Raw genomic sequence first — 11,568 nt, 5'->3', positions numbered from 1 at the left:
ATGTCCGCTCCATGGTGTGACTTTTTGCGTACCACAGTGTATTAGAACCGCAGCCGTTGATAGACAGCCCATCAGCTGTGGCAATAGCATAAATTTGCAGTAGCAGCTGTGATAAAAGTCACAGCAGCTACTGCATTAGCGTCCTCCTCTAAATAAGGTCCCTTAGTGATATTCTCTTGGTTACAAGTACACCTTACAATGTAACTCCAATTTTCCTGATGCTAATTGTTAATGGTCAGTGTTATATAAAACTACAGTGAAAGTGATAGTAATCCATGTTTAACATTTATTTTTATCTCACATATAGTTGTTTGTTACTTGACTCTGAAACCCAAAAATTGTAAATTGCTGACATTTGTAAACTTTAATTTGTACACTTTTACATAAAATATATTCAGTGAATTGTGACGTCTATCAAGTATTGATAGTTATTAAGTGTCCGTATTTGACTTTCTAATACTTAAACTGACTTCCTATCTATAAAGCGCAGGTTGATGGGTTTGCTTGGTGTAAGGACGATTCGAGCAATGGATTTCACATTTCCAAGCTGAGAGTCTGGTTTAATCTCAAACATCCTGATCATCTGCCGGAGAAAGCAAAGTAAGGGAGAGAATTAATAACCTTCTGTTATTAAGCTGGGCCCTCATTCTGAGTTGTTCGCTCGTTGCCGAGTTTCGCTATATTGCGATTAGTTGCTTACTGCGCATGCGCAAGGTTCGCAGAGCGCATGCGCTTAGTTATTTTACTCAAAAGTTAGGTATTTTACTCACGGCATAACTAGGATTTTTCATCGTTCTGGTGATCGGAGTGTGATTGACAGGAAGTGGGTGTTTCTGGACGGAAACTGGCCGTTTTATGGGTGTGTGCGGAAAAACGCTGCCGTTTTTGGGAAAAAACGCGGGTGTGGCTGGAGAAACGGGGGAGTGTCTGGGCGAACGCTGGGTGTGTTTGTGACGTCAAACCAGGAACGAAACTGTTTGAACTGATCGCAATGTAAGAGTAAGTCTGGAGCTACTCAGAAACTTTAAGAATTTTCTATTCGCAAATCTGCTAATCTTTCGTTCGCAATTCTGCTATGCTAAGATACACTCCCAGAGGGCGGCGGCCTAGCGTGTGCAATGCTGCTAAAAGCAGCTAGCAAGCGAACAACTCGGAATGAGGGCCCTAATGCATTATATTACTAAAGTCAGTGGATGAACTGAACTAATTACAATCATTTATATTACAATAATATAATATTACTCTATATATATATATATATATATATATATATAGTTAGAAAAGAAAAAAAACAGCGCCACTTGTGGTATTATACTTGAGAAAACAAGTGTATAATAAAAAATGTCCAAAATAACACTCCCTTGGTACAAAGGGTGTCAGCGGGCCCCTAAATAAGACAGCGGTGGTAAGCTGCTGTAAAGTTACATAAAAATCAGTAATATGGGCATCAGCGACCAATGGTGTCTATCGTGAAGGAACATGTAAGAATATGATAGTTTTTATAAAAAATACATATTTATTTTACATAAAACAATCCGATTATCTTTAAAAAAAGACTTGAGCATGAGAGTTCATTAAAAAATGAGAGTAAAAAAATGATAATACAAAATTCACATCAAGTAAAAGATATATATGTAAAGTGCTTATCTTAGATAGGGAGGTCAGTCTAGGAAAGATCATGAAATTACCAACGCGTTTCGTCCGTCAGGACTTCTTGATGAAGTCCTGAAGGACGAAACGCGTTGGTATAATACTGTATGTTACAGTATATATAGGGAAACCCAGTAAATCCTGCATTTGACCCTAAACTGGCCTAGAGAGTGACATGTTTGTCCACTCTCACAAAAATTCTCAGAGACTCATGAATTCGGAGGAGAAGAGACAATGGTGGTCATTCCGAGTTGATCGTAGCTGTGCTATATTTAGCACAGCTATGATAATTTTCCCTGACATGTGGGGGGACGCCTAGCACAGGGCTAGTCCGCCCCACATGTCAGTGCCGGCCCACCCGCACAAATACAAAAGCAACGCACAGAGGCGATGCCTTTGTATTTGAGGAGTAACTCCTGGCCAGCGCAGTTCCTGCGGCTGGCCGGGAGTTGCTCGTCGCTCCCGCTGGCCGCAGCGGCTGCGTGAGATGTCACACAGCGGCCGCGGCCCGCCCCCCCAACGGTCCGGCCATGCCTGCGTTGGCCGGACCCCCTCCCTCCTGCCTAGCGACCGCCTCTGTCTCAGAGGCGATCGCTAAGTAACGAAAGCTGCCATGCGCCGGCGCACTGCGGCGCTGGCGCATGCGCAGTTCTGACCCGATCGCTGCGCTGCGACAAACTGCAGCGAGCGATCGGGTCGGAATGACCCCCAATAATCCCATATCTGGGCAGGATAGGGATGTAATAACACAATTCATGGTCCCTTACCACTCGGTGTAATCATGCCAATTTGCAGTGTCACACCCATACCAGCCCACTTGGACATCCCTCTGCCTTTATCCCTTGGAGCACAGCCTGTTCTTTACTTTATAGCTCTGTTTTTATCTCTCGGAGCGCAGTATGTAAATACTGTAGGCAATTACTGTTGCTAATCAATTTCACTGGGGATCACTTCCCCTGGCAATATTTTCTTCCATAAACTGGTCTGAAAAAGGTTTCCTATCGCCATGATCACCAGTCTATATTTTATGATAGGCATACTGCTCATCTGAGTATAATTTGCACTTTTTTCAGTATATTAACAGTACAAACTATGGGCCCGACTGGTTTATGTACAAATATAATGTTTGGGGAACTGAGCATGTGCAGGACCTGTTGTGCACATGTGCAGAGGGAGACAATATGGGGGAATGGGTGGCTTTAGGTCAGATATGGGAACAGGCAATGGTGCAAGTATGCGGGTACGGAGTACCCTTAAGAATTTGGCTGCGGGTACGCAGTACCACCGGCCACACACTTTGCCATTACCACAATTATAATGTGCCACAAAACAACAATAAGAATTTACTTACCGATAATTCTATTTCTCGTAGTCCGTAGTGGATGCTGGGGACTCCGTCAGGACCATGGGGAATAGCGGGCTCCGCAGGAGACAGGGCACATCTAAAAAAGCTTTTAGGTCACATGGTGTGTACTGGCTCCTCCCCCTATGACCCTCCTCCAAGCCTCAGTTAGGTACTGTGCCCGGACGAGCGTACACAATAAGGAAGGATCTTGAATCCCGGGTAAGACTCATACCAGCCACACCAATCACACCGTACCACTTGTGATCTGAACCCAGTTAACAGTATGATAACAAAACGAAGTAGCCTCTGAAAAGATGGCTCACAACAAGAATAACCCGATTTTTGTAACAATAACTATGTACAAGCATTGCAGACAAACCGCACTTGGGATGGGCGCCCAGCATCCACTACGGACTACGAGAAATAGAATTATCGGTAAGTAAATTCTTATTTTCTCTAACGTCCTAGTGGATGCTGGGGACTCCGTCAGGACCATGGGGATTATACCAAAGCTCCCAAACGGGCGGGAGAGTGCGGATGACTCTGCAGCACCGAATGAGAGAACTCCAGGTCCTCCTTAGCCAGAGTATCAAATTTGTAAAATTTTACAAACGTGTTCTCCCCTGACCACGTAGCTGCTCGGCAAAGTTGTAATGCCGAGACCCCTTGGGCAGCCGCCCAAGATGCGCCCACTTTCCTAGTGGAGTGGGCCTTTACAGATTTAGGCTGTGGCACGCCTGCCACAGAATGTGCAAGTTGGATTGTGCTACAGATCCAACGTGCAATCGTCTGTTTAGACGCAGGAGCACCCATCTTGTTGGGTGCCATACAATATAAACAGCAAGTCAGACTTTCTGACTCCAGCCATCCTAACTATATATATATATATATATATATATATATATATATTTTTAGGGTCCTGACAACGTCTAGTAACTTGGAGTCCTCCAAGTCCCTAGAAGCCGCAGGCACCATAATAGGTTGTTTCAGGTGAAAAACCTGACACCCCCTTAGGAAGAAAACTGGAGACGAGTCCCAGTTCTGCCCTGTCCGAATGGAAAATTAAATATGGGCTTTTGCAAGACAAAGCCGCCCATTCTGACAAACGCCTGGCCGAGGCCAGGACCAACAGCATGGTCACTGTCCATGTGAGATATTGGTCAACAGCATGTTCACTTTCCATGTGATATATTTCAAATCCACAGATTTGAGCGGTTCAAACCAATATGATTTTAAGGAATCCCAACACTATGTTGAGATCCCACGGTGCCACTAGAGGCACAAAAAAGGGGTGTATATACAATACTCCCTTGACAATCTGGACTTCAGGAACTGAAGTCAATTCTTTTCGGAAGAAATTCTACAGGGCCGAAACTTAAAACCTTAAAGAACCCCAATTTTAGGCTCAAAACACTCCTGTTTTCAGGAAGTGTAGAAATCGACCTAGTTGAATTTTCTTCGTGGGGCCTTCCTGGCCTCACCCACGCAACATATTTTCACCACATGTGGTGATGACGTTGTGCGATCACCTCCTTCCTGGCTTTGACCAGGGTAGGTATGACCTCTTATGGAATGCCTTTTTCCTTCAGGATCCGGCATTCAACCGCCATGCCGTCAAACGCAGCCGCGGTAAGTCTTGGAATAGACATGGTACCTGCTGAAGCAAGTCCCTTCTTAGCTCCCCAGGCCCTTAGTCCTCTGTGAGCATCTCTTGAAGTTCCGGGTACCAAGTCCCTCTTGGCCAATCCGGAGTCACGAGTATAGTTCATACTCCTCTATGTCTTATAATTCTCAATACCTTGGTTATGAGAAGCAGAGGAGGGAACACATACACCGACTGTTACACCCACGGTGTTACCAGGACATCCACAGCTATCGCCTGAAGGTCTCATGACCTGGCGCAATACCTGTCCCGTTTTTTGTTCGGGCGGGACGCCATCATTTTCACCTTTGGTCTTTGCCAATGGCTCACAATCATGCGGAAAAACTTCCCTATGAAGTTCCCACTCTCCCAGGTGGAGGTCATGCCTGCTGAGGAAGTCTGCTTCCCAGTCGTCCACTCCCGGAGAGAACACTGCTGACAGTGCTATCACATGATTTTCCGCCTAGCGAAAAATCCTTGCAGTGTTTTCACTGCCCTCCAGCTTCTTGTGTCGCCCTTTCTGTTTACGTGGGCGACTGCCGTGATGTTATCCCACTGGATCAATACCGGCTGACCTTGAAGCAGAGGTCTTGCTAAGTTTAGAGCCTTATAATTTCGCTCTTAGCTCCATCTATGTGGAGAGAATTCTCCAGACTTGATCACACTTTCCTGGAAATTTTTTCCCTGTGTGACTGCTCCCCAGCCTCTCAGGCTGGCCTCCGTGGTTACCAGCATCCAATCCTGAATGCTGAATCTGTGGCCCTCTAGAAGATGAGCACTCTGTAATCACCACAGGAGAGACACCCTTGTCCTTGGATATAGGGTTATCCGCTGATGCATCTGAAGATGCGATCCGGACCATTTGTCCAGCAGATCCCACTGAAGAGTTCTTGCGTGAAATCTGCCGAATGGAATTGCTTCGTAATAAGCCACCATTTTTACCAGGACTCTTGTGCAATGATGCACTGACACTTTTCCTGGTTTTAGGAGGATCCCGATTAGCTCGGATAACTCCCTGGCTTTCTCCTCTGGGAGAAACACCTTTTTCTGGACTGTGTCCAGAATCATCCCTAGGAACAGTAGACGTGTCCTCGGAAAAGCTACGATTTTGGAATATTTAGAATCCACTCGTGCTGTCGTAGAACTATTAAAGATAGTGCTACTCCGACCTCCAACTGTTCTCTGGACCTTGCCCTTATCAGGAAAGCGTCCAAGTTTCTTTTAAGAAGAATCATCATTTCGGCCATTACCTTGGTAAAGACCCGGGGCGCCGTGGACAATCTAAACGGCAGCGTCTGAACTGATAGTGACAGTTCTGTACCACGAACCTGAAGTACCCTTGGTGAGAAGGGCAAATTTGGACATGTAGGTAAATGTCCCTGATATCCAGTGACACCATCTCGTCCCCTTCTTCCTGGTTCGCTATCACTGCTCTGAGTGACTCCATCTTGATTTGAACGCTTGTATGTAAGTGTTCAAATATTACAGATCTCACCGAGCCGTTTGGCTTCAGTACCACAATATAGTGTGGAATAATACCCCCTCCCTTGTTGTAGGAGGGGTACTTTGATTATCACCTGCTGGGAATACAGCCTGTGAATTGTTTCCCATACTGCCTCCCTGTCGGAGGTAGACGTTGGTAAAACAGACTTCCGGAACTTGTGAGGAGGAGACGTCTCGAATTTCCAATGTACACCTGGGATACTACATGTAGGATCCAGGAGTCCCCTTGCGAGTGAGCCCACTGCGTGCTGAAACTCTTGAGATGACCCCCTACCGCACCTGAGTCCACTTGTACTGCCCCAGCGTCATGCTGCGGACTTGGCAGAAGCTGTGAAGGGCTTCTGTTCCTGGGAATGGGCTGCTTGCTGCAGTCTTCTTCCCTTTCCTCTACCCCTGGGCAGATATGACTGGCCTTTGCCCGCCTGCCCGTATGGGGACGAAAGGACTGAGAATGAAAAGACTGTGTCCTTTTCTGCTGAGATGTGACTCGGGGAACAAAAGGTGGATTTTTCAGCTGTCGCCATGGCCACCAGGTCCGATGGACCGCCCTTTTATACGGCAATACTTCCATGTGCCGTCTGGAATCTGCCTCACCTGACCACTGTCGTGTCTTCGTCTGGCAGATATGGACATCACATTTACTCTTGATGCCAGAATGCAAATATCCCTCTGCGCATCACGCATATATAGAAATGCATCCTTAAAATGCTCTATAGACAATAAAATCTTGTCCCTGTCAAGGGTATCAAAATTTTCAGTCAGGAAATCCGACCAAGCCCCCTCAGCGCTGCACATCCAGTCTGAGGCGATTGCTGGTCGTAGTATAACACCAGTATGTGTGTATATACTTCTTAGGCTATTTTTCAGCTTCCTATCAGCTGGCTCCTTGAGGGCGGCCGTATCTGGAGACGGTACCGCCACTTGTTTTTATAAGCGTGTGAGCGCCTTATCCACCCTAAGGTGTGTTTCCCAACTCGCCCTTACTTCTGGCGGGAAAGGGTATACCGCCCATAACTTTCTATCGGAGGAACCCCACGTATCATCACACACTTCATTTAATTTTTCTGATTCAGGCAAAACTACAAGTAGTTTATTTACACCCTACAAAATACCCTTATTTGTGGTACTTGTAGTATCAGAAATATGTAACACCTCCTTCATGCCCTTAACATGTAACGTGTGGCCCTAAAGGAAAATACGTTTGTTTCTTCACCGTCGACCCTGGAGTCAGTGTCCCTGAGGTAAATGGGCGTTTTTACAAGCCCCTGGCGGTGTCTGAGACGCCTGGACAGGTACTAATTTGTTTGCCGGTCGTCTCATGTCGTCAACCGGCTCGCAGCGTGTTGACATGATCACGTACTTCCACAAGTAAGCCAGCCATTCCGGTGTCGACTCCCTAGAGAGTGACATCACCATTACAGGCAATTTGCTCCGCCTCCTCACCAACATTTTCCTCATACATGTCGACACACACGTACCGACATACAGCACACACACAGGGAATGCTCTGATAGAGGACAGGACCCACTAGCCCTTTGGGGAGACAGAGGGAGAGTTTGCCAGCACACACCAAAATGCTATAATTATACAGGGACAACCTTTATAAAAGTGTTCCTCCCTTATAGCATTTAATATATATTTATATCGCCAAATCAGTGCCCCCCCTCTCTGTTTTAACCCTGTTTCTGTAGTGCAGTGCAGGGGAGAGCATGGGAGCCTTCCCCTCAGCCTTTCTGTGAGGGAAAATGGCGCTGTGTGCTGAGGAGAATAAGCTCCGCCCCTTTTTCGGCGGGTTTTTTCTCCCGGTTTTTAAGAACTGGCCTGGGTTAAAATACATACATATAGCCTTAATGGCTATATGTGATGTATTTATTTTGCCAATAAGGTACTTATATTGCTGCCCAGGGCGCCCCCAGCAGCGCCCTGCACCCTCCGTGACTAGGTCAGTGAGCCGTGTGACAACAATGGCGCACAGCTGCAGTGCTGTGCGCTACCTTCATGAAGACTGTGAAGTCTTCTGCCGCCTGTTTCCGGACCTCCGTTCTGCCGTCTTCTTCAGCGTCTGTAAGGGGGATCGGCGGCGCGGCTCCGGGACGAACCCCAGGCTGACCTGTGTTCCGACTCCCTCTGGAGCTCAGTGTCCAGTAGCCTAAGATCCCAATCCATCCTGCACGCAGGTGAGTTGGAGATCTCTCCCCTAAGTCCCTCGTTGCAGTGATCCTGTTGCCAGCAGGAATCACTGAATGAAACCTAAAAAAAAACTTTTCTAAACAGCTCTTTAAGAGAGCCACCTAGATTGCACCCTTCTCGGACGGGCACAAAAACCTAACTGAGGCTTGGAGGAGGGTCATAGGGGGAGGAGCCAGTACACACCATGTGACCTAAAAGCTTTTTTAGATGTGCCCTGTCTCCTGCGGAGCCCGCTATTCCCCATGGTCCTGACGGAGTCCCCAGCATCCACTAGGACGTTAGAGAAAAGACCATGGTGCTTGGCAGCATGACGGCTCCTCCCACTTTGTCAGGGTTACTGCGAGTGCAACAGTGGCTGTATTTTCCTGTTATAATGGAGGCATTACTATATATTGTTATTAAATTGGCATTACTATATATTTCTATTATACTGGAGGTATCACTATATATATTTCTATTATACTGGAGGCATTACTATATATTTTTAGCCTTGCCTCCAGATTCCCCCCAAAAAAGGGCTGTCGTGTGGCCACGCCACTAGTGTCATGTAGCCACTCCCACTATCAGCACGTGGCCACGCCCCCTCACAACACATGACCACGCCCATTTCTCAGCACCCAGTACCACTAAGAAATTATTTCTACTTGCACCACTGGGAACAGGAGTTGCAACTCATACTGCTTAAGCTAAAGTAAGTGCAGCATGTAAAAGAAAAGCAGTGTACAAATACAATTGTGGGCACCTGAATGGATTTAGGTCCAGTGAGGTGGTCAGGGACATTTTAAGAATATAGTGGGCTCATGTGCAAGACACACTAGTAGCCTTCCCACATAGGTGCCTCTTTCTACAAAATGAAGTTTAACCTCCCACCACCACTGTATGTTCCTGCAGAGTGCAGAACAGGTAAAGGACACCATTCCTCTCTGCCAAGCAAGGCAGGTGGATGGGACAACGTACTGTATTATTGCAGAACCGTCCAGGAGGCAAAGCCAGGAGGAGAGTTGCAACATGGAGGGCAGAGCCATAGAGCTGAGTCGATGCCGGGGTCATTATTAACCTTAAACTGACTATGGAAATGTAGTAGTTCGCCCTAATCTGTTTATTCTCCTCAGCTGAGCCAGGCCAGTCACCAGTGGCAGCAGTAAATGGTGGGTACAGGTTGCAAATGCTTGCAGCCTCCCATGGCATAACGAAACCAGGATGTGTACGCATCACAGTAGCAAATGAAACAAAGTTAGAAGAGGACACATCTGTAATAAAGGGAAAGGCCCTTACATGATAGACAATAGGTTGGATTGTATTTGTGATATGATCTTTTTCTGCGTCCACCATTCAACATTATTGCCATTTTAAATTTGGCAGGTAACGCCGCAAATAATAGTTTTGATATTCAATGCTTAGTAAATATTCCCCTTAGGAGGATCAATCTAAGAGAGGAAATGCTTTTTGTGCAGGCTCCATGGAGCAGGTATCTGGGAACATCATGGTGCCTGGCTTCTACTGTGATTGCGTCGGATGCGGGACCCCAGAGATGAAGGTGGTGGTGGGGGGGGGGGGGGGAGTATAATTATATAGGTGCAGGGTGTGCATTTAATATAGTACGCCAATGCCCTTTAATGACCTAAGATGTGGAACAGATCTTCGTAGAAATATGGCAGTAAATAGTGAGCTTTTAATGAAGGACTAAACCAGGGACTGACAAGCAAGAAGAAGGTGAAACATTACATTTACCGTCCTACACCAACATATCATAATATACACTGGCTGCTTAATTACGCTATAAATGACAATGGGGCTGATTCAGAGATGGATGCAGATCGCTGCATACGCAGACAGATCTGCGTCCATCTCCTCACATGCACAGGGCAAGGCACGCAGCATGTGTGAGGCCGCCTGCCAATGCGTTGACCCCTGGCAGCACAGCCAGGTGGTCGGCCGCCATTTTTTTTTAAATTGGAGCAGGTGCGTGTGACATCATGCAGCCGCCCCGAAAATGGTCCCGCCCCCGTTCAGCCTGCCCCGCCCCCCAACACAGCGTCGCCACCCTACGAGCGCACGCGGCTGTCAATCACACTGTGTCTGCATCCTGGAAAGTGTAAGGCCATGCAATCGCACTGCAGCATGCGCAGATCAGACGGATGCGCCCGCTGCGTGTCCACCTCAGAATCAGCCCCAATGTCTGGATGACATTATCCCTCTTTTAGATCGTTATAAGGACTAACCTGAGACAGTGCTAGGTGCATCTCCAGCTCAGCGATCCGTTTACCAGCACAGGCTCGCACCCCATACCCAAAGGGAATAGAACTAAACGGATGATGGGTCATTCCCTTGTCCCGTAGCCAGCGCTGAGGAAAAAACTTTTCTGGATTTGAGAAATTAGCTTCATCTCTGGCGATGGCATAATGACTTAGAACAAAGAGCGTCTGCGAGAAGAGATAATACATGAATGAAACAGAGGACTGTGTGCAATCTCATAAAGCATGTACTGTATAGACACCCTAAAGAAAACATGTGCATGATCTAGAATAATCAATATACTGTAGAGACTCTCCAGTCTTTAGAACAAATCAGCACCAGCATACCATTCAGAGAAAAGGTGGCATTTCATCTAAACTAGACATGTTTGAACATTCACTGCCAATGGGGCCGATTCAAACCTGATCGCTACTGTGCGTTTTCACACAGCGGGCAAGCAGATCTGAACTGTGCATGCACCGCAATACGCAGGCGTGCCGGGTTGCAGTGCCGGGATGGTGTGAAAAAAGCGATCGCAAGGTAACTGACAGAAAGAGGCCGTTTGCGGGTGGCAACTGACAGTTTTAGAGGAGTGTCCAGAAAAAAGCAGGAGGGACCAGGCGTTTGGAGGGATTGTTTCTGACGTCCGCTCCAGCCCCGATCATCGCACTGGAAGAGTAAGTCCTGAGCTGTGCAGAGACTGCAAAAGCCCCAGTTTGTGCAGCTTTCCTGCACATGCTACAGCACCCCTACACGGCGATTTCCCCCTCCCCTTGTAGGCAGCGACTACCTGATCGCAGGGATGCAAAAAATGCATCCTAGCGATCAGGTCTGAATTAGGACCAATGATCGTTAACAGTCCAAAAGGACTTGTATCAGGAGATTTTCTTGAAACTCCAGATTTTCTTTGAAATGTATGCTGGTTTGTCATCATTCACAACATGCAAAAGAAGAGAAGAAATTGCACAGAAAGTTACACAATAGCTAATATATAACCTTTATT

General features: G+C 46.9%; 1 protein-coding gene across 1 annotated transcript in view; it reads right to left on the bottom strand.

The window, feature by feature from the left end:
* Positions 1–349: 349 nt before the first annotated feature.
* LOC134944944 (sterol 26-hydroxylase, mitochondrial-like) overlaps positions 350–11,568 on the bottom strand; it is a 193,172-nt gene continuing 181,953 nt past the window's right edge. Inside the window, exons 8-9 of the mRNA XM_063933891.1 lie at positions 10,553–10,753; positions 350–583 (exon numbers count right to left, since the gene is read on the bottom strand). Coding sequence (XP_063789961.1) covers positions 461–583; positions 10,553–10,753 — 324 coding nt within the window. The 3' untranslated portion in view covers positions 350–460. The remainder of the gene's footprint in view (positions 584–10,552; positions 10,754–11,568) is intronic.

This window comes from Pseudophryne corroboree, chromosome 7, assembly GCF_028390025.1.
Source record: "Pseudophryne corroboree isolate aPseCor3 chromosome 7, aPseCor3.hap2, whole genome shotgun sequence".
NCBI classification, from domain to species: domain Eukaryota; kingdom Metazoa; phylum Chordata; class Amphibia; order Anura; family Myobatrachidae; genus Pseudophryne; species Pseudophryne corroboree.
This window is presented reverse-complemented; position numbering and strand designations above follow the sequence as displayed.